Raw genomic sequence first — 23392 nt, forward strand, 5'->3', positions numbered from 1 at the left:
GTGGTTGGAAAAGTATGTATCTTATCTGACATTCTTCCAGTTTATTTAAATTTGGGGTTATTTTCTTCAGTATACCTTGGTGGAGGCCATTGGAGAGGTAGCTAGCGGTGATTTCTTATTATCGGCACATTCGCACTTAAATCTGAACTTGCCCTGAAGAATCGGAAAAGCTTCATCGCCTAGCATCAATAGATCTTTTTTTTAGACGAAGTGCAGTATACCTCATAATGAATTGTAAGCGATTTTCTCAGTTAAAATAAGATAATCTTCTATTGTGGTTGAACGTGCTCCTTTAAAAACTTAAGGTCCACAATCTGCTTAAGAAATATCCGGAAAAGTTTGCATACTGTTTGCGATGAAATGGGGTTACGCAGGTCACGTGATGTCATCAGGAAAGTGGTCGATTTATTGGAACGATCAGTGCCTTTGTAATAAATAATCGTTTAAATAAACTTAAACAATAAATAAATAAATTTTGTATTTAGGTAATTAGAGTTGCAGCAAGAAAAGTGCATACATGAGCGTAACATTTCAGATTTCTCTGTCGTAATTAAACAAGCAAAGACATGCCAATACAGGTAATGGTTGCCAGCAAAGAATGTTCGCTCGGAGCACGAATACAGTGCGAACATGGTGAACAGAGTAGAACAGTACGTTACTACCATTGTTAAGGCAGATTTGGACATGTATTTGTTGTAAAAGAGATTTAGGTGTGAAACTTGTGTTTGGATACAAAGAGAACATTTCTTCTGTGAGAGATTCAGTGGTAGAACCTCTCTAGTTTGGGTGTAGATCTGGTTGAGAAATGTGGAGCTTGCCGCCCCCAACAATGTACTGCTCGCCTCCCAACAGACTCACTATCTGCCCCTGGGGGAATCATTGCTAAGTGAAACTACATGACTTAAACAATAGTCCACCATTCTTTATCCACAAATTCTATTCAAACTATTTATTGTATTACTATTAGTTTTATTCTTAATATTTAATTAATAATACCTTTTTTTAAAAAAATAAAAATAAATAAGCAAACCAGATTCATTGCAACAAATATAATTAAATTTGCCATAAAAATTCCAAGTTGAATTTTTTCATTTTTTTGAGATCTGAGTTCGGGGAAAACAAAAATTTGTCGCTCACTCTATCTCTCTCTTTCGCTTCTCCTTCTTTCCCGCTGTGGTTTCCTCTTTCGGACAGAGATTTTCGAATCTGAATCTCCGCTAAAACGTGTCACAAAAAAGTTGTTCAACCATCACGAACAGTTTTTCTCAGTAATAACAAGATGCAATTATGCATAACTTTGTAGGTTAGTGCTACAATACTGGATAATAACTTTCGTCTTGCACTTCGCCAATCATCCAGCTCCTAAAAGTACATTTTGGGGGGAAATTGATTTTTTTTTTTTGGCAATTCGTGAATTTCTATCAATCTTGTACTGAGGAAACGTTTTCGTTACCCAGCTTTATTATCTCTGCGTACCAATGATAGAAGTTAATGGTAGATACAAACGAATGGAGAAGTTACCCAGTGGTAACACTCCAAAACTTTTGAACTATTAGTCACTCTCTTCACTAGTGTCTTTTAAGGCGTCTTGTCCGGGTTATCAGGAAGAGTTCTAGAAGAAAGATTTTGAGCTAGAGGGATTTATATGAGATTGCAGGCTGAAGTGAAGTTTCCTGTATCGTGTTTTAGCGACTTGGGTGATAAAAGGAATGTTAAGATCTGTATATATAGTCAGGTTAGAAACGTAAATGGAGCGTTTACTATGGATCGAAATGTTTTAGATTGTAGCGAGTGAATTCTATTGACGTACAAAACTGAATATTGTATTCTAAACGGTTTGCAAACATATACTGTCCACAAACCACACATCCACGTACTAGTTTTAATAACAAATTATATATGCACTGACCATTTTATCAAAACTACTTTTTTCATTTCAAAGAACTTGGAGGCAGTAGGTGATTTGAGCCATGGACTTGAGAGTTTGAAATCACCCATTTCGAATCCGGCGTAAGACCTCATCATTTAGTAATTTGTGGCGTTAAACCATCTTCCTTTTTTATTAGTAGTATAACCAGTGTGTCTATTTTGTTTATATTGATTATATTGTGTAGAAAAACTTAGAAAAGCCGGAATAACTTTGTCATAGAAGGCCATAATAAGTTTTTATCTCAGCAGTAATAATGGCGACTAGTTGTGAAGTAGACCCATCTTAGTACTTTAACCATCAGCTAACTTGAGGATCGGGCGAGCCGTGCCGTAGATCGATAGCTTGGAAAGTTATGATCAAATTTCTGTGTAATCACTGTTGCTGTTGGTAGCCAGCGTCCAAACTCAACATCAATCTGTTTAATGGCACAGGCAGAGCGGGCAGTTTTGGTGATTTACAGGCGAACCCAGTAATAGTGTGTAACATAATTAAAGATGTGTTCAAACTGGAGGGGAACGCTGAATTTAGTGAGGCTAACTGAGAAGAGAGGGCTCGCTGGAATTCGTAAAAGCAGCGGCGGTAACACGTGTACTTCAACCACTTTTATAGCTATAATAAAAATTTATTAACTACATTTACTTTTTTTGGCTTTCTCTCTCTTAAGAGGGTTAGTATGGTGATCTGTGGATGGTTTTCTTTAGTTTGGAGTAAGGAGAACGGCAAGAAAACGTTAAGTGAAGTGTTACGGTTCCGCCCTTTTTAATAAACCAAAAAGAAGGGAGGCCCCCACGGATGGGTCAGATCTAATATAGAATAAGATATATATATACCTGGATGCAGGAATAAAGTCAGTGTCAGCAAGGAAGAAGGACATCTGGAGCAGATGTGCACTTTTCTCTTTCGGGAGGTTGTAGAGGGTAGGACGAAAAGAGGACTGGGGGTGAGATTTTGGTGGTAGCTATTTGTTACCAAGATCTGCAGGTATATCGGTGAACACAATGTGCGAAGAACACATCCCTTATATACTCACTTATAGCACACAACCTCCTGCGTACCTCCTTCCCATCCATTGTACGGATTATACTTTACGATCTACTTCCTGACATTACCCTGTCAGTAACTAACAAGTCGGTCTTTCACAGGATACTGGCCCTTTGTGTTTAGTCATTTCTAACATTATCTAAAAATCTAGATTTCTGTCCGTCCAGTTTATATTACCTTGTCCAGCAATTGGGGAAGCCAATTTCAAAAAATACACTCATAAGTGTGGTATTCCAAATTTATTTGCTGATCTTTTAGGGTGAACTTTCTTCTCTCACTCCTCTTAAGAAGAAATACTGACTTCGCATTAACTTCGATTTATCTATTTAATGATTAATCGATAAACTTCTGATGTTCCTGTACTTGAAAAAGCGGTTTCTACAATTTAATATCGCCTTGGTTTACTTTAACTTACTCACGAAAAATAACTTGCCAATAGTTCTTGCTGGCACTTCTGTAGGTACAACAAATAATTCAAATTTGATATTTTTTCATTTACAAATCTCTCTAGACGAGATAAGGGAATGTGAGGAGGAGAATATAAGTAGGAGAGAGTAGAGATTTAGTTCTTCAGACTGTAAGGAAGTCGCGGGGCCACTGGCGATTCAGTCGGCGAGGAATATTAGGGAAGTCAGAGGAGGCAAGAGACTGTACAAGAGGATTTGAGTTAGTAAAGAGAGCAGTATGGAATTTTTGATATTTCATCTTGGCGAGTTGGTCTATGAAGGGAATGTTGAGGTCGGTGTAAAGAGTGAGGTTAGTCACGTAGAAAGGTGCGTCAGCTATTTGTCGGCAGTAGTTTTGATTGAAATGTCTGTACAGTCCGTATGTTTGTAGGTTTGGCTGAACCCCACTGCTCTAGTCCTGTAAGTCCACATAGGTTTGAGGATAGTACTGTAAATTAATCGTTGGAGTTCAATGGGTAATTTGGAGCATCGTCCAAGAAGTCTGTAAAGTAGTTTCGCACGTTTTGTCATTGCTTGTCTTATTTTGAAACTTAAAACTATTTTTATTGAACCACTTACTCTACTAAAAACGTAGTTTTTGACTGGTCAAGACATTTTGAGGGAATCCATCGTTAATGGATTTTTTTTCCGCCTAATAACTACCAACGTGCTTACTTCAATCCCGCTCCGGTTCGCTTCAAGCTTTCGCTCTGTAATTCTGACGACTTTATGTTGTAGTTTTTGCAGTTTTGGAAGCATTAAATTCTTGAAATAGATGCAAATTTTGTGGTACAACTTGTTAAATTTGTAGGACAGCATCTGGGTTCGTTTTCCCCCCCCCCCAAATTGAGGCCAAAATGAGAGGGGAAGAAGTGCCCCAACGAACAGAAAACTAGGTATTAAGTATTGGTATACGAGTTTGATACCAACTTATCGGACACTCTAAATGTCTAGCCCTGATTTTATTCACAATTTTTTCCTTTAAGTAAGGTGAGACCTTATTCTTGGCGTTGATAATAAAACCGTTAATAGAAAGCTACTGAAAGAAGTAGCGCTAATGTTGGCTCGAAATACCAATCTACAATTGAATATTTATAAGACGTAATTCTTCAATTAAAAAAAGAGGCAATAGCGAGCTTTTTAAATGAAGTAAGTTTTTAAAAGTATCCCTGTTAAAAAATTATGGATATTTCTATATTTTCCACAGCATTGAAAGGTTTTCTTCGAATTTTCTGCACACCAAGTTCAGTAGGTTGGTCGCTATCATTGGCGTAGACCTTTTCCTTAATGGATCAGCGAAGGGTTAAAAGATAACTGAAGTCTGTAGTCATTAAGAAAACATGTGCCTCCAGTGTCTGTGCGTTATCAATAATGGAGTAATCACTCTTAGCAGATGTAATATTTAAGTTAAGATGAAAGCTTCCGTCTTGGAAAGTTCGCCATTTTGAATTTTCATCCTAGGCTTGATGGTCGTTAAGTATTTATTAGTTTAGTTCAGAAATAAGTATCGAAATACTTTTTACTTTTTATTTTTTGGATTGAATCAGTACATACACCTCGGCCATCTTTAAAGAACGGCATCTGTACTGGGAATATAGAAGAATTTTTGTCTTTACAGGGGGTTATTCAATGATTAATCGGACAAACAGCTGATCTTCAAAAATGTTTTATTAAATCAATACAAATTTTTTTGTTTATTTCCCTCCTCAACCCCGAAAACCCCAACAAAACTTCTATGCACTTTACCCATCTCTTATCTTCTTTGCGAAGAATTCTTTACCTTGATCTCTAAGCCTGTTTTTTACTTCTTCCTTTACCACTTGGTTGACATGGATAGCTTCTTTTATCGGGTCAAACAGATAAAATTCCGAAGAGTAAGATCTAATAAGGGCTGTAAGGACGATGAGGTAGGAGCCTTCAGCCCACATTGCTAATAGTTTTTTCATTGTCCGTTGTGCCGGATGAGTGTTGTCTCGAAGAAAAAGCAAGCCCTTTCCCTTTAACCACCCCGGACAGTTCCTCATGATCGCGAGCTTAATTTGATTCTCAATCCAGTCTAGACAGTATAGACTGTTGATAGTGTGTTGCTCCTCTAACAAAATTTGACAGAAAATCGTATCTTAGGAACTTTAAAAGATGATGGTGCTCGTCGCTCACAATTTTTGAGGTCACTTTAACCAATTTCACCTACGCATTTCCATGCAACTACTGCTATATTGTTTTATACATCCGAGAGAATATTTCTGACAGTTTTACGCTTTCCGCATGTAATAATCGGATCACAAAATGTTGTCCTCCAAAAGTACTTTCTTCGAGCGGACACGCCATCAGAAACTAAGCCCTTAAAATATATATAATATTTGCGAAAATATTAATCGAACAGCTGAATGACACTTTTCGCAAGATTGCCAACTAACGCTTACAAAGATTTTAATTCCCTGCAATATGCATCGCCCTCACTAAATACGAGTATATTTGTCTTTTTATTGAATACCATCATTTGTAACAATTGTAACCCCCAAAACAGAGAATACCACTGGGTTGGCGGAAGAACAAATCAATAAGCTATTAGTTAAAAAAAGACAACTGCAAATAACTGAAATGAGTCAACTGTCTGTAACTGAATATGTTTGGATATCTACTATAGTTTTAAGCTTGACGATTTATAATTCAGTTTAAACTTAAATAATATCAATTTTTCAAGGAGCCAATGGAATTAGGTAAAAAAAAAAAACATTAAATGCGTGGTTATAAAAAACAGAATTCTGAGGGAAACCTGAGAAATTTTAGCAGACATTGGAAGATGAAGCCCTTGGTACTGAAACTGTGAGCATACATGACATGACTTGCACTTGACGTTAGCTGAGGAGGAGACAAAAAAAAAGAGGCTAGGAGTGAGATTGAAAGTTGATTGTGTTGGTAAACCTGCTTTACATTCCGTAATGGAGGAGCTGAAGAGCAAAAGCCTCGGGCCACACTTCCTTCCAACTGACCACATATACTTGTTTAACAACTAACGTATTTGTATTACGACATTTTTATTACAAAGTGCCCGGGACTTTTCTATTTATTCTTTTCCTACTTCACATATTGATCAAACTGCCCCCAATATGTACCTTTTTTTAGCTTTTTTAAAGTGCTGCAACATTCATTTTAAATGCACGGCTTTTTTTTAAAGCGTGAGAATAATTTGCTAACTTCTCTTTTAGACAGTTTCTAATCTTAACTTGCCATCTTAATCTGGTGTGATGATCACTCACTCCACTTTCTCATGCTTTCTCAATTTTATTTTATTTATTTTTTAAAATATTGTATTCTCATAAATTCTCGTTCAAGCGAAAATTCACATGATCAAATTTTCTTAGTATTAGGAATTAATCAAAAAATTAAATTTAGTTTAATATTTTACGCAAACATTTTAAATAATTTCTGGTGATTGTAAGGTGACATCATAGCTCCCCTACAATCATAGTATATTCTCTAAAAAAAAAAAGGATTCTAAACGAACTTGAAGGACGTGTCATATATTTAGTGGATCCTTTAAAGTGAATTCCTTTGCCAACTACACATTTATATCATTACAGAAAACTTTCTTTCCGAAAGTCGCATTTCCCATACAGTATTTTCTGCTGGGAATTTATGTTAGACATTTCATAATTAAATATTATACAGTTGTTAGAATGGCGCCACTGTAGCCGAGCGGTTAGATGCGAGGCCCGCAAAGCTGATATGTACAATAATAATAATAATAGTAATAATATAGGGAAGGGATTAGCTATGAGGTTAGCATACTGGACTCCCACGCGGAGGTCCCGGGTTCGAATCCAGCAGCTGACCCTTAGATTTTCTCTTCCTAGGAGCTTCTTACAGCTCACTGTCCGGTGATGGACAGTGTTATCTGTAACGAGAGAACACTGTCCGGAGGCCGGCAGTGTACTGAAAAAAAGCTCTGGGCGCCAATAACCTTAGATGTTGACGCGCCTTAAATCATATATATAAAAAAAATAATAATATATTTTATTTACCTAAAGAAATATACATCTTCTAGTTAGGAGACAGCCCTGCACTCGTACAACAATTTACTTGTTAAATTAAGTAATATAAAATTAAAACCATTACATCCTGAATTACTCGAAAATAATTAATATATAGAATAATGATATATAAAGAACAGATACATAAAATTCAAAGTAAAAAGAACAACTACTTACATACAGCTTACTCTGATAAAATAAACTAGAAGTGTTTGAATACCTGAAATTAACACTACAGGCAAACTCCTATTTTATTGAATGTATACATACTCGTATATAAAGAGCACACGTTTTTACTTACTTTTCTTGCCAGCTAATATGTATTATGATACTGGGTTCGATTCCCGGTCTCTATGCCTTGGATTTTATTTAATGTTTAATAAAAGAAATTTACAGTAAAGGACGATGTTCGTATGTTTGCTAGTCACCACCGTCCACATCACCTAATTTGGTAGTTGGACGTAAAGCTCGCCTGAAAAAACAGGCAATACTTTACTTTTACTTTTTTTTAAAGATAAGATGAAAGCTTTCTTCTTGGAAAGTTCGCCATTTTGTATTTTTATCCTAGAGGTAGAACCGTACAATAACCAAAAAATAGCTCTTTAGAGACGACTCTCTCCTCTCCACTTCTTTTTTCTTAAAAATTCCCTTACAATTCCCCCCCCCCCCCAAATGTTATAGATTTACATATATTTACAAAAACCAATTGAAAAATCGATTCACTAGAAGTACCATTTCCGTTAAGCTCATTTTATGCTAAACTTTATTTGACTCTCCGTTAAACTTATTTTCAAAGTTTTGGTAGTTCGTTTAATTATTGAATTTATTCCCTTTAATTGAGGCCTCACATTACTCTTTATAGAGGGAAGCGTAACCCCAATTATCCCCCAGAACTGCCTTGAGTACCATATTCCTGGCAAAATGTTTCGAAATTAAAGTTCTAAACTTGCGGAGGCACTGGATATAAATACTTAATATGAAAAATTCATTTTAATTAGTAACAGCTGTGATTTCACTCAGACCTATTTATCCCAGTAACATAATGTATATCATCCTAATTAAGGAAACAGTAATTAAAAGTTAATTAACATTATCTGCAGTAGTCAGTTTTGTTTCTAAAATTGAATTATGTTTTGTCCTTGTTAGTTAGTGTACTTGTTGAGTTTGTAAAGCAGGTGCATTATTTTAACCTTTAACCATTTCTATTAAAAAACGTAAATTTTTGGGGACTGTATTAAAACCTTAGTGACATCATAAATTTAAATTTTAGCACGGGAAGTTGTTTTCTTGCTAAACAGATGTTTATTTCAATTTTCTCCCCGCAAACGTAACAGCGAACAAAAGACTTGTTAAGAATGGACAGCTAGTGCGATTCTGGGTTAGTTAATACCGACTCTTTTAAGGAGAAGTATTGTGTCCTTGTTGATTGACGAATTGGTCTGTTGTCAAGTCTGTCTCCAGTATTTTGGGACAAAAATTTATCTTCCAAAAAAGGCCACTTTATTAGGAGCGATTCTTCATTACTAAACTGAAGACCGACATCTTTGCTTTGCTTATATAACCGCTTATTAGGTCTGTACCTTTCATATCAAACATTATTCTAGGGCAATTTTACCAAAGTAGATACCTGGGGAACCAGTTAAACGTTTCTTTTACGGAGCCACCTATGGTTTTCATAGTATCAAATTTGCTGCCAAAATTCTAACTTTACAAGACCAAAGGTGGTCGTTTCCCTTGATTAAAACAATCGGACGTTCCTGCGGCGGGTGTCCTAGCCCAATACATTCACCGACAGTTCCAACATTCAAAGTTACACCTACAGAAGAAGTTGATGAGAGAAACTTGATGTATTTAGCGAAACAATTCTCAACAACTGTCACACTCAATTTTTGGAAACTGCGTGAACTTGATTTAGGCTTTTGGGCAGCATAGGACCCAATTTTGATTAATTTTTTTGGTTTTGCTGCAGGCAGTTTGGTGATTACGAACCCCTAAGAACTGCAGTAAATGACCAACTTGTGGGGTATTTTTGTTTAAAAATCATACGTGTAAATGTAAATTACTGCATTGGAATATTGATATGCAGAACATAATACGTAATGGCTGGGACCATTATTGAATGGACCAAACATGGCCAGACAAACCCTAAAGCAGCGGGGAAGGTACATTTGTAATGGGAGGGTGGACAGTGCATTTACTACATATATCTATTTGAAAATATATTGTTTGTCAACACACCGAACATACAAAACACAATAAATATCGTCTTGTAAGTCCGCATATTGTAAAATAGCCCTCAATAAATGGCTAGTGACATCTGGTAGTGCACTTTACAAATTCACTCCTTTTATTTAGGAATCATTATTCCAAATACAATCATATTTTTTATATATTTTTTTTTTTCAACCTGAGGCAATATTTTATTTGCTGTACATAAATTAGATGGATTAACATGGCGATTGCGCATTGTGTTCCATTACGCTATAGGAAGGAGGTGGTTACATCAATTTGTCATGGTTTTCGAGTGTTTTATAGCCTAATAAAAACTATAATAACCATTCGTCCTATGTAAAGGGTAGATATATTCGTTTTTTTTGTCTGGTCGTTTTAGTGTACGAGGGTTGATACAATCCGGTTCTGTTTGGTAGTACCTAAAGGGTAAGCCTGTCTATATTTCTGACCCTATATGTTTATTTGTGCGCCCAACCGTTAATCTATACGATATAATAGTTGCTTATTTATAGAAACTTCTAAGAAATGAAGCTAGTTATCATAAGAACTCCTTTTTTGGGTGGTGAGTAAGGGTTACTCGCCAACATACCCTGGCCAATTTAAATCTCAGGAGTTTTGTAAGAGCAAACCGCTCGCCGTACTTCAGCAGGATAGTAATCCTTATTTAATGAGAGCAGCCAAGCTGAAATGGCAGATTAGGAGAGATTCTAACCGCCATAACTCCCTCCTGAAAGTGACCCAAAGAAATATATTTTCAAATAAAAGCAAAAAAAGGGTCAAAAAGAAATTCAGCTATAATTATCTTAAATTTTTTTTAATGGCGCGTCAACATCTGAGGAAATAAGCGCCTTCTCAGTGAATTTCTGGTGTCTGAACAGTGCTTTTCTCGTCATTGGTATATGCTAGCACTACTTGAGGTGGGGAATTGTGCCGTGTTCAGCGTCTTGGTACGATCTAGGTACTATGTAAGATTTGGCATTTTTGGTAATTGCCAAAATCGGACAATTTTGGCAAGAGAGCGTAAGGCAATTTAACACGAAAAGTAACCTCATTCTAACGTGAGAAAAACTTGATCTGATTAAAAATGGTATGATATCCTTCTGAGTGAGGAAGTTCAGTCCAAGCTAATAGATTGGCTCTCTGCGATTCACAATCGCAATGCAAAGAATATTATACTTCTACAAATTAGTAAAGTAAAAACAGTTATCTTGAACAAAATTTAAAATACGATTCCTAATTCTGATTTAGAGTTAAGCAATTATTGCTGTATACATTTCTATGTTGAAGTAAATTTAAATGTAACTCGACTGACGTTTAGTGTTATGTTTAAGGGAAGTATTAGTTTAAAAATTTCCAATAATGAGGTTACTTTTGGCGGGGAAAGGAAATATATGCGCGTTTAAATGGGCAAATAGTGTTGTATATTTGTTGCATAAGTTAAGCATGTTATTAAGGAAACATCACGCAAACCGAGGAACAATATATACATACCAGTGGAATGCAAAAGCTATGAGAATTAGGATCTTGTGTGAGAACACATTCATCAAGTTGCGGCAGAAGTGCAAACTGTGATGAAGTAAGTTCTCGCAGATCAATTAACTCCTTCCATACATTCCACTCCCTTGTATATCGTCTGCACTATTGTTTGTTGTCTGTTAGTAACAGTTCAAATTAGCTCCTAATAGAATAACATCTAAATCAACAAATAATTGGTTAGAAATTTGTATGTATTGCATGTTCCATTTTGTTCTAGAAATTAACTAACTAATACTTCATCTACTTTAAATTCCTTGTTGCTGCTAAAATATATTCACTAAAATAAATAGAGGAAAATCCGATATTTACGAAAATATAACTACTTTATATTATTTTGAATAACCATTCCATTTATTATTACCTCCTTTTAATTCTGATTGGAGAACGATCGCTGATTAAGTTCCCATTGGACACACAATGGGTCTCTCGAATCCGCCAGGTTTTTATAAAATTTGAAAAAAAGTCATTATTAAATTACGTCATTAAAAGTTATTATTATGTTTTAGTATATTATAGAGAAGAGATTAATAGTATTTATATTATTGATAATATTAATCAACAGGTCTAGTCCCTAAATAAATTATATTGTAAACTAAAGCAGTATAATTTAGAACCTCGCCATATTATAATGGACAGTAATTTTCCGGAGTCTAAACAATTGGGGCGCATTGAATTTGCATAAAATGGCCGCTGTCCTAGTTATAGTGTTGATTTTATTTATTTATTTGTAAGGCTTACATAATGTGCTATGAAAAAAGAATATACATAACGGAAATAATTCACAAAAAGAACTTACAATTAATCACTTTAATTAAAAAATTACTGTAATTACTGTTTCGGTTTCATTCTAGTCTGATTTTTGTTTTGACTGTACTGTTAAAAGGAAATTGTTGTGTGAAAGAGCTAAATTTTGGAGAGGTTATAAAGAAAATTTGGTTATTTTGTGGTTAATTGCAGGTTCATTTATTTTCTAGACAAGGAAAGTTATATTGTGGTTACTGGAAAACATTAAGCACATTTGATGACAGCGTTTAAGAATCTTTTTTTTTTAAAAAAAAAGAATATACAGGGTGACCAGAGTTATATGCTCCACCCACTTTTTTTTTAACGGCGGGAAATTTCAAAAAAATAAAAAACACGTATTTAATCATTTTTAGTCTAGTTTATTTTCAGTGATTGACCCATTTTTTAAACCCTTGTATCTCGAGATACAGTATCCAACTTTTGTTTTTCAAATGGAACGTTATATTTTTTGTTGCATATTTTTGTAGTATTTGAGCTTCTAAAAACTACAAAAAAAATTTTTTTGAAATCGGTTAGGTTTTTCAAAAGTTATGGTAATTTAAAATATGAAAAACAAATTTCCGTTTATTGTCAAAATTATGTTATTTTTTTTAAAAATAATCTGTTCAAACTGGGCACTATTAACGGACAGGCTCTGGACTCCCACGCTTTGCTTGTAGCAGCACTTCCGGTGGCGAAGTCAAGATCTAGGCAGGCTAGAGTTATTCGACGTTTCAGATCATCGACTGAAGCCACGGGATTAAGGATACTTTACACTTCATTTTTTTTTAGGTATCCCCACAAAAAATAGTCCATTTGGGTTAAGTCCGGAGATCGAGGTGGCCATTGGATGGGACAATGAGTCCCTAGGCACTTTTCATAGAAATTTCTGTCCCAGGTATCCTCGAACCACTCTCGCATTATGTGCCGGGCAACCATCATGGTTGAAAATACATATCTAGCCGTCATTGTAGATGAACATCTTCAAGCAGAACTGGAAAAATGTCTCTTAAAAAAAAGTTGGATACCTTGCACCAGTTAAGTTCTCTCTGTAGAAGTATGGGCCGATTAGTTGATTTCCTAAAACTCCACACCAAACGTTTGTAGAAAAAACAACCTGAACGTCGAATCTAGCCTGCCTAGATCTTAACTTCGCCACGATAAGTGCTGCTACAAGCAAAGCGTGGGAGTCCCAGAGTTTTGGCTTGCCTATCCGTTGATTGTGCCCAGTTTGAACAGATTCTTAAAAAAAAAATAACGTAATTTTAACAAAAAACTGAAATTTGTTTTTCATATTTTAAATTACCATAACTTTTGAAAAACCTAACCGATTTCAAAAAAAAATTTTTTGTTGTTTTTAGGAGTTAGAATACTACAAAAATATGCAACAAAAATTATAACGTTCCATTTGAAAAACAAAAGTTGGATGCTGTATCTCGAGATACAAGGGTTTAAAAAAATGGGTCAATCACTGAAAATAAACTAGACTAAAAATTATTAAATACCTACGTGTTTTTTATTTTTTCGAAATTTCCCGCCGTTTAAAAAAAAAGTGGGTGGAGCATATAACTCTGGTCACCCTGTATATTCTGTGTTTGCGGCTTCACACTTAACTTGATCTCATAGAGACCCTTATTTACTATCTACGAGTATCTCCCCATTGCCATGCATCTTCTTTTAAGATAGGGATGGTCCATATCTCTCTTCTCTCTTTCTCCAATATCTATTGTTGCTTTTACCTGTTGTTGTTTAAGATAAGAAATCATTTTTAGATGACAATTTCACAGTTGTACCATTACTACAATTTATAGTGGGAATTAGAAGATTTGATTTCTAGGGACCCAAGAAAAGAGGCAATAATTTCTAGTGCCCTTCTTACTACAGTACGAAAAAGATAGTACCTTGTATTGTGGTGCTAGGTCGTTTGTCAGACTGCTGACTATCTTATTGGAGGGGTATCTCTTTTACTCCAGGTGATAGCATTGTTCAGCCTGCAGTACTTCAGTTCTAAGACTGGTCGTATTGCTTACTATTACTGCTGGATACGCCCAATGATTTTATACTGTATTATGTCAAAACAATTATATATTAAATCTATGAATTACGTATTATTTCATCGCTTCATCTGTTTCATTACATTACCTTCATACATGACGATGAAAGAAGTAATATCTTTTATGTCTTATTCATTTTTGCGAAGAATTTATATTCATTACCTTTATTGTTATTACTTACCAATATTTATCGCAACGAGGACGGGCTACAACATTCTAGTATTTCATTATTATTAAATTTTTAGTTGATTTTAGTATTTAAAAATTAATCCTCTCACAGAAACAATTAACTAGTTTAACTATCTACAATTTTAGTTTCTATATTGGTATCTTGGAATGTATCTAGACAAGAGACTTACCTGGAACCCCCATACGAGACTTAAACGTACCGAACTAAACAAACGATACAAACTTCTAGCCAGACTACTCGACAAACGCTCAAATCTCTCACTACAGAACAAACGACGACTCTATACAGCTCTTCTCACACTAATATGGACTTACGGACTCGAACTCTAAGGAACAGCTAAAAAATCCTACATCAATAGACTGTGCAAACACTCCAATCCAAAATACTCCGCCGCTCCATTCTATGTTAGCAACCACACAATCCATACAGATCTCCAAATTCCACTCATCTCCGAGAACTTGCCAAAATTCGATATAACAATTTTCATCAAAAACTCTCACTTCATCCCAACCCTTTAGCTGCAAACTTGTCTCTCTCCAATCCTCGAAGACGGTCCCATGACCAACTGGGTGACTAATGGCGGCCATCACTGGATGACCGTCATTCACGTCTGCCACGCTATTTATTTATACACTTCTCACATTTACTTATTGTACCCTGTAGGTACAGGTGTAAATTTCATTAAAAGGATAAATAAAATAAAAAAAATTGGTATCAGTAATCTTGGACGTGAATTAAAATTGAAAATATGGTCCGAATTCGCACGAATAGTTTAGTGATTTTCAAAAGGATGGGAGAAGGAAGCTTTAAACTAGATCAGTTTATTCAGCAAACGTGTACTTCCGGAATGCCAGTTTGTCTATTTGTAATTGTAGTACGTGTTAAGTCCATAAATTACACTGAAAATTACACTCTAGTGGCAAGTCCAACCAATTCCAGTATCCAGAAATTGCTAATATATTTAAAAAGTCTCTAAAATATCATTGGATGTATTTCAAATAATTGAGAAAAAACAATCAGCAAGAATTAAAAACTTTAACAGTACAGAAATCTGAGTTTTATTTTTGCATAAAATGGCTCCTACGTTATGTCATTTATTTAAATCATTTTTTGGGGGGAATAATTGGTTCAATTATTTTATTATTCTGTGGGAAAGCATGAATTCTAGAATTACTACACTCTTAGAATTAAACCATATTTCCCGGAGAATGCTATTGGCTCCGCTGTGGCAGCTTCACCAATCACATCCCTGAACTAATTTATGATACCACCAACATTTATTCTGTTAAGAAGTACATACTTAAGATAATAATAAAATGATTGTTAATAATATTTTTTACCGTGGATTAAAACAAAAGGATGAATTTTCACATGTTTTTTGGTCTTTAAGGACCCCAAAACTTGTCTTTTCAAATGAAGTACTAATTTTAAATTATGTAATTAAAACATAAGTGGTTTTTTTTTTTCCAAAATATAGTTTATAGCAGCGTTTCCCAACCTTTTTTGGCTTGTGTACCACTTGGTAGTACAATCATGCTAAATTGTGCCACTTCGTAAAAATGATTGTATTTCGTGAACTTTGTTATTCCGAGGGTATTGTGTTATTATTACCTGTTACAAAGGAGTTCATGTACACTTTATAAACTTTGTAAAGTGTAAGATCTTAGTTTTAAACCTTTTTTTAAAGTAAAGTGTAAGATCTTAGTTTTAAACCTATTTTTAAACAATTAAAAATTGCGTACATATTTTTCTCTTCAAAATTATTAATTAATTTACAAAGTTCTTCTCTAGGATTATTATATTTGTTTATATGGAGTGGGATTCTAAAATTTTTATAGACTGGGCAGCTGATAAACAATTCATGTTTCCGGCTCGTTCATATTTCAGATTAAACAATGATCTTTGGGTTTGATTGTACAAAATTACATTACTGATTTTAAGTGAGAACTGCGAAGCTAATATGTATTGTGGTACTGGGTTCAATTCCCCGGTCATAGGCCTTGGATTTTATTTAATGGTTAATAAAAGAAATTTACAGTAAAGTACGAGGGTCGTTTGAAAAGTCCGTGCAAAAATAAAAACTACTTAATTTTTTGGGGTAAACCTTTTTTATTTTTCAACATAGTCTCCTTTTAGGCTTATAAACTTCGTCCAACACTGCTCTAGTTTGTTGATCCCTTCCGAATAATAGGATTTGTCCAAGTCTGAAAAATAGCCATTCGTTTCTGCAATCACCTCCTCGTTTGAATAAAATCTTTTTCCCGCCAGCCATTTCTTCATATTGGGGAACAAATAGTAGTCCGAGGGAGCCAAGTCTGGAGAATAGGGGGGATGTGAAACGAGTTGGGACCCTATTTCCATTAATTTTGCGACCACAACTGCTGAGGTGTGAGCTGGTGCGTTGTCGTGATGGAAAAGGACTTTTTTGTGGGCCAATCGTGGGCGTTTTTCTTGCAGCTCGGTTTTCAAACGGTCCAATAACGATGAATAATATGCACCTGTAATAGTTTTACCCTTTTCCAGATAGTCGATGAGGATTATTCCTTGCGAATCCCAAAAGACAGTCGCCATAATCTTTCCGGCCGAAGGAACGGTCTTCGCCTTTTTTGGCGCAGATTCCCCCTTGGTAACCCATTGTTTAGATTGTTCTTTGGTCTCAGGAGTGTAGTGATGTATCCATGTTTCATACACAGTGACGAAACGACGCTTAAAGTCCTGCGGATTCTTCTGGAACAGCTGCAAACCGTCCTTGCAACACTTCACACGATTTCGTTTTTGGTCAAGCGTGAGCAATCGCGGCACCCATCTTGCGGATAGCTTTGTCATGTCCAAATGTTGATGCAAAATATTATGTACCCGTTCATTCGAGATGCCCACAGCACTAGCAATCTCACGCACCTTCACTCTTCTGTCATCCATCACCATATCATGGATTTTATCAATGATTTCTGGAGTAGTAACCTCAACTAGGCGTCCAGAACGTTCAGCGTCACTTGTGCCCATATGGCCACTCCGAAAATTTTGAAACCACTTATAAACTGTTCTAATCGAAGGTGCAGAGTCACCATAATGTTTATCAAGCTTCTCTTTAGTCTCCTGAGGCGTTTTGCTTTTCATAAAGTAGTGTTTAATCAACACACAAATTCTTTTTCGTCCATTTTTTGAAAATCACTCGACTTCCTCGATTCAAACGAATGCCAAACACAAAGAAATAGACCGATCTGGCTGAAACTTGGTATGTGTTCTTCCAAGAGATGCTACTAACTAAACATAACCTCGATACGCGCCAGTAGTGCTATCTCTCATACTTTGCACGGACTTTTCAAACGACCCTCGTATGTTTGCTAGTCGCCTCCTTCTACGACACCTATTTGGTAGTTGGACGTTAAGACCCGCCTGAAAAAATAGGCGATTACTTTACTATACTATACTGATTTTAATTTTATTTTAATAACATAAGGGCCACCCCAATTTTATTTCAGAAAAAATTCTTATAACTTGAAAAAGAAAAATGAATTTATCTAAAATATTGACCAACATTTTGTAATAAATTTTGAGAATTCCAAAATATATTAAACATAATGTTATTTACTTTATTTAAATCAGTTAAGTACAAATGTTCCCTATTTTATTATAGAAATATTAGGTTTGTTATATAAGCATTCTAATGAACAATTCTAATACTAGAAGGGGTTCGAAAGCCAATTATCATTTGTGTTTTCGGGTTTTGGAAAATACTCCATGAAAGACAATTTAAATCCTTTTAAATGTGCTATTATATTTTCTCGTATATCTTGGGACAGGAATAAACGTTTCTAGGATATTTTTATGATTTAATTTTTTATGTCCACCATTACTGATTATTTATTTTACACCAACCAGCAACTCCACTGGTGGTACGCGTACTACAGGTTGGGAAACGCTGGTTTAGTTAATATAGTTCACATTAAACAGCTACCCTTGCTTGCAAAAATCCTCCGTACAACTCTCTTTCAAGACCTAGTATTTTTTTTTATTTTTATAAACATTGCATCTTAGAATTCTATTGAAACACAACTAGTTAGCTTTACAGGTCCTAACCTATATATAATTAACAAACATTCTCACGAGAATAATGCGAGCAAAAAGAATAAAAGAAGAGAGCAAAAAAGGTCCCTAACGCAGAAAGCGACATTTCATGTTAATCAAGATCAGTTTGGACTTTACTGTTCACCGAACCATGCTACATGGCCCCAACCATATATATAGTACCATGTTCACCCTTAATATCAAATTATGTATTTTTAGAAGCAGTGGCCGCCTGTCAATCATAATTCTATTATACTTACCTTTGTCCTAGGGGGCAGAAAGTGAAACTTCCCGCCCAAACCAATCCATCATCTTTCCCGCTTGTTTATGTTTTGATTATGATAAATAGGGATATAATTTTTTCTTTTATCTGAGAGCACAGAAAATGATTGACTCTAATATTTACATTCATGTTATGATATATCGATGTATAATAATTTTTCCGGCATTCTTTAAATAATACACCCATTTGTGAAGGAAGTCTCAAAAGAGGGGATCCGTACGCGGACAAAGTATCGATATCCGGGGCATATATTTAAGACCGAGCGGTTAGAGGCGAGACCTGCAAAACTAATATGTATTGTGTGGTACTGGGTTCGATTCCCCGGTCTTAGGCCTTGGATTTTATTTAATGGTTAATATGAGAAATTTACAGTATAGTATGTTTGCTAAGTCGCCTCCGTCCATGACCACCTAATTTGGTAGTTGGACGTAAAGCCTGCCTGAAAAAATAGGCAATTACATTACTTTGCTTTACTAATCAAGTATTCACGATACAGTAGACTCTCAGAAATTCGGACTTTTGTGGCGGATTTTTCGAAATCCGGATTTCCCGAGGTTAGTATGACTGATGAGTTCCGTCTTTATGGCGAACAATTATGACAATACTGTATGTGTCAACGTTTATTAACAGTAAGCTGCTGTTCTGTATTATATTGTACAGTTGTACTGTAATTAACAGTGAAAGAACATTTTATTTTTCCACTTTATTCTTCGTTTTTAAACTCCCCTCCATCGATTTCATTGAACTGCCTCGTCAATTTTACTGAAACACAGAGTGCCCGACGATGCAAACTACTGTACATAACATTTATATAATGTGGGTTATTTGCGTGCCATGCATATAAGTTACCTTATATCAAATCAACGTTTTGTCATTTTTATTTCCAAGAAATTTTATTTCTTTAAATTCAAGATCATCGATCCGGACTACCGAGAGTCCGGACTAAGCCGATCCGGATTTCTGAGAGACTACTGTAATTGAATGATTTAAAGAACTGTTTATTCCTTCCAGTATGGGTGCTCGCTCGCTGCTACGCTCGTTACTTCCCAAAATGAACTCTTGCAAGTGTGTTTCAGACTTCTTTCACTTGATGCTGATTCTATACGATAATTAACTGGTGCTTGAAAAAACTTCTAACATAAACCAAAATTAATATTAATTTTCTTAATTATTTATTAATTATTAATATAATTTGTTTCAGGTAAGAGATGATTCCATTATCACGTTCAGAAAGTAAGTTTATACTTAATTATTATCTTGATTAACGTTGATAGAACAATATTTAGTAGTTATTCGAATCTTAGTAAAATTAATAGTTAAATCGCCTATTCAGATAATGACTGCTTTAGTTGGAAGTGCTTTCTGTTAAATTTGATTTTAAAGAATGATTCTAGAACGACAAACATACTTTAAAAATAATAATCTTCTTACTTGCTCTCACTAGAGAACCAAAAACTTTAAAAATGTGATATTTTCACATCATATCACTTCCTGATATCCCCAGAGGGCTACGTTTGCCCACTTCTTGAAGTTCTTGAGAATTTCTGTTCTAAATCAAAATTAAAAAACTGTTACCATTTTAATTGAATACGAAAAACGGTCCGGAAAAGCACTATCTCATTAATTAGTGCACTGAACAGTGCTGAACCCATCCATTGATTTCCTATTTCTAGGAACCTCATTGTCCGATGAAAGACAGTTTCAGCTATGGAGAGAACAATGTCTAGAAATGTCAGAAATGTTCAGACAATTTTGAAAACAATTTTGCTCCTAAAAATTTCGATTTATTTAAAAGTTAGTCAAGACGTGCAAAATTTTGACTTATTAAGAGTCAGCAGTTGGAGTAGCTACAGTGTGCAAATTTCTGGCTATTCCAGTTCTGAAAGTGGGAACTACAAAACCATTGAACCTGATACCCTGTAATCACCTAATCCACCTGTAAAATTAATCTTATGACAGTCATAATTATGGTGGTATGGTGTGACTTCTATGACAGGTATCCCCCTCCTTCCTCTATAAGGTAGGTTAGGCATTTATTCTCAGTAAAGTGTCCGTATTATATAATTTAGTCTTTATAATATTTTAGATTACAGGTCGCCTGTAAGTAGAAGTGGAAGATAGACTATTAAGACGGTGGTCTATCTGCCCAGGGGTTGTACTTGCAATGGCTTTTTGAAAGTTTTTAACTGTAGGCCGCAGGTACAACAACAACAAAAAAAAAAAGGGGCAACATGTTTGTGCCCCAGAATCCCCCTTCCTGTGTCTCCCCTCACGAAATACAAGAGCCGTCCTTTTACTCCATCTTCTCTGTTCATTTCCTTATTGCGTCACCCCTAACAAGAACACCCTTTCTTCTGTTTCCTACACCCTTCAAAAAATTCTTTTTCCCCTCCATCCTCTTGCTTATCTTTGCACACCCTATTCTGATTTCTAACATCCCATTCATGATCTAGTTTTTATCCTATACTGCTTCATCTATATATATATTCCTTTTTTGTATTTTTCTTCCCCTTCTAACAAGCCCCAAGTTTGTAATTTTTCAACCAGTATCATTAAAAATAGTACTGTTTGTAACAAGCAAATTTATCTTCCCGAATATCTCAATTTACGCGCACTCTGTGCTTATTCGATAATTTTAACTACCACGTTCACTAAAACGTAACTGTTTCAAAACAATCTTCTTTGGGCGTCTACTTTATTGCAAAGCTTTTAGCGATATAAAACCTGAAAAATCATTATCCTAAAGAAGCTATTCTGGACAGCCAATCTCCTTCGTGTATGAAAATTTAGTTTCATATTGCATTAATATTAAACTATGTGCAAGACTATGCAATGTACACTAATAGCACTTTAGAGAGGAAATCCTAACCACCTTCTCACTGAGGTGGCCCTAATTGAATTTTCCTGGGGAAAATGGTTTAAATCAAGGATGAGCAACACGCGGCCCGCCAAGCATTTCTAAAATTGAATTTATTTTATCGACTTTCTCCCATCAATATATTGTTATAAAATTAATTATAATAAAATGGTAGTAAATACTAGACCGAAATATTTTTTTATGGCGAGTTACTTGTCGACGACGTATTTAAACATTCAATACGAACGCGCCGCGTCTGCGCGATTTTTTTGTGACGAGATACACACTTGTCAGTGACTTGTTCAAACATGCAATACGGACGCGATGCGTTTCGTACGAAGTTTCGTAAATTATTAATAAGAGTTAATCTATGTGCGGCTCGCCAATAAAAATAAAAATTTAAATTGGCCCATTGATTAAAAAGGTTGCTCACCCCTGGTTTAAATAAAAGTCTGAAACCTTCATATACTGTTTCCGCCTCAAAATACCCCCCCCCAAAAGGTTATTCTAGTTTCCATAAACATCCATGTTAGTGTTGATGCAATTATTTTATAAATTTTATGGCTGGTGTATTATCCTTTATTTTGGATTGTCAATTGAGTCTAGTTCTTTTAAAAGGAAGAGTTTAAACTAATTATCTAAAATTATTCTATAATTAGAAGAAAATAATTAACATTTTTTGGTTGATTTACATTTTTCTCAAATAAAAAAACAGGTTTTATTTTGCTTTTAATAACTTAGGGTGAAGGGACCAGTAATTGACTGGGCACCAGTAATTGACATACCAGAAATAAACTGGTATTATAAGGGATATGAGCCGTTTTTAGTGGTGATTCTTTCAATTTCGTTATTGAGAAGCCTTTGGGCAGCAGTTCCAGAAAAATATTAATTATTGGAAGGTTCCTTGGTATCAGTGGAAGGTTATTTGTGTTAAAAGTTCAAAATCAAGGGAAAAACAAGCCGTTGCTAAGGAGGATTGATAAGAAAATAATTTTTCTTTTTTCTTATTTTTCGTTTATTTGTTCATATATTCGTGTGGTTATCAATGTTCTGTTATAATTAGTATTACTTGTAGATTTCATTTATGTAGTTTTTTTTTTAATTATAAGAAGCATTGAGGATTAAAATGGGGCTGTCAATCACTGGTCCTTGAAACGGCAATCTGCCCAGTAATTGACATGTATGGCAATTACTAGTCCTACAGCTTTTTTGTTTGAGACTAGTAATTGACTTCCTGGGAAAATGATAAGATAGGTTGGTAAATTTTATTATAATTAAAAATTCAATACATTGTAAAATAAAATCATTGATAAAAAATATCGGCAACATAAAATAAATAGTAAAACTTCCAACAAAATATGTTTAAATTAATGAATTAGCAAATGTACGCCTTATTTCAAGAGGGCATGCAGAATGATTATTCTGTAGAGAACAACAATGTATGAACAACAAACTGGAATAGTCGTGATCGCCGAACAGCTTCCGAGGCCTACGTGACTAATAAAAACGACGCCCACGTAACGGAGTTGGAAAATCTCTCATTCTCCCTCAGTTTTGGGTCCTAGCCACATGACAAAGAAGAAAGGGAGGAAATGGCTGAACCATAGAATTCCATCAAAGAAAACGGCCAGAGGAAAAATGAAGCTCCCTCAAGAGAAGTACCAGGTGCGAAATCAAACATACGTGGAGAGTTGGTGACTTTGTGATGTTTGTGATGTTACCGGTAGTACAGTTGTGTAAGGGTTGATCGTCAAAAGCTGCATAAAAAAGGGTAAGGTTGAAAAAATATTAGATTATTTAGGTTTGCCTATTTAAAAACTGATTGTAATTAATTATGAATAAGACCGATTTTTGTTATAAATCCAATTGAAAAAATGATTTAGGTGATTCAAGTGATTTATTTAGATTTAAAAGTGATTTTGAATGCATACCTTATGT

The 23392-nt window shown here is 35.0% G+C and overlaps 2 protein-coding genes across 3 annotated transcripts in view; both read left to right on the plus strand.

Moving 5' to 3' along the window:
* Positions 1-22632, plus strand: part of LOC141454479 (centaurin-gamma-1A-like) — a 120248-nt gene extending 97616 nt beyond the window's left edge. Inside the window, exon 2 of the mRNA XM_074128740.1 lies at positions 19799-22632. Within this exon, the coding sequence (XP_073984841.1) occupies positions 19799-19809 (11 nt within the window). The 3' untranslated portion in view covers positions 19810-22632. The remainder of the gene's footprint in view (positions 1-19798) is intronic.
* Positions 1-23392, plus strand: part of LOC141454476 (centaurin-gamma-1A-like) — a 215356-nt gene that overhangs the window by 88763 nt on the left and 103201 nt on the right. The window lies entirely within an intron of this gene.

Source organism: Rhodnius prolixus, unplaced genomic scaffold, assembly GCF_049639745.1.
Source record: "Rhodnius prolixus isolate KJV_2025 unplaced genomic scaffold, Rpr scaffold_9, whole genome shotgun sequence".
Taxonomy (NCBI): Eukaryota; Metazoa; Arthropoda; class Insecta; order Hemiptera; family Reduviidae; genus Rhodnius; species Rhodnius prolixus.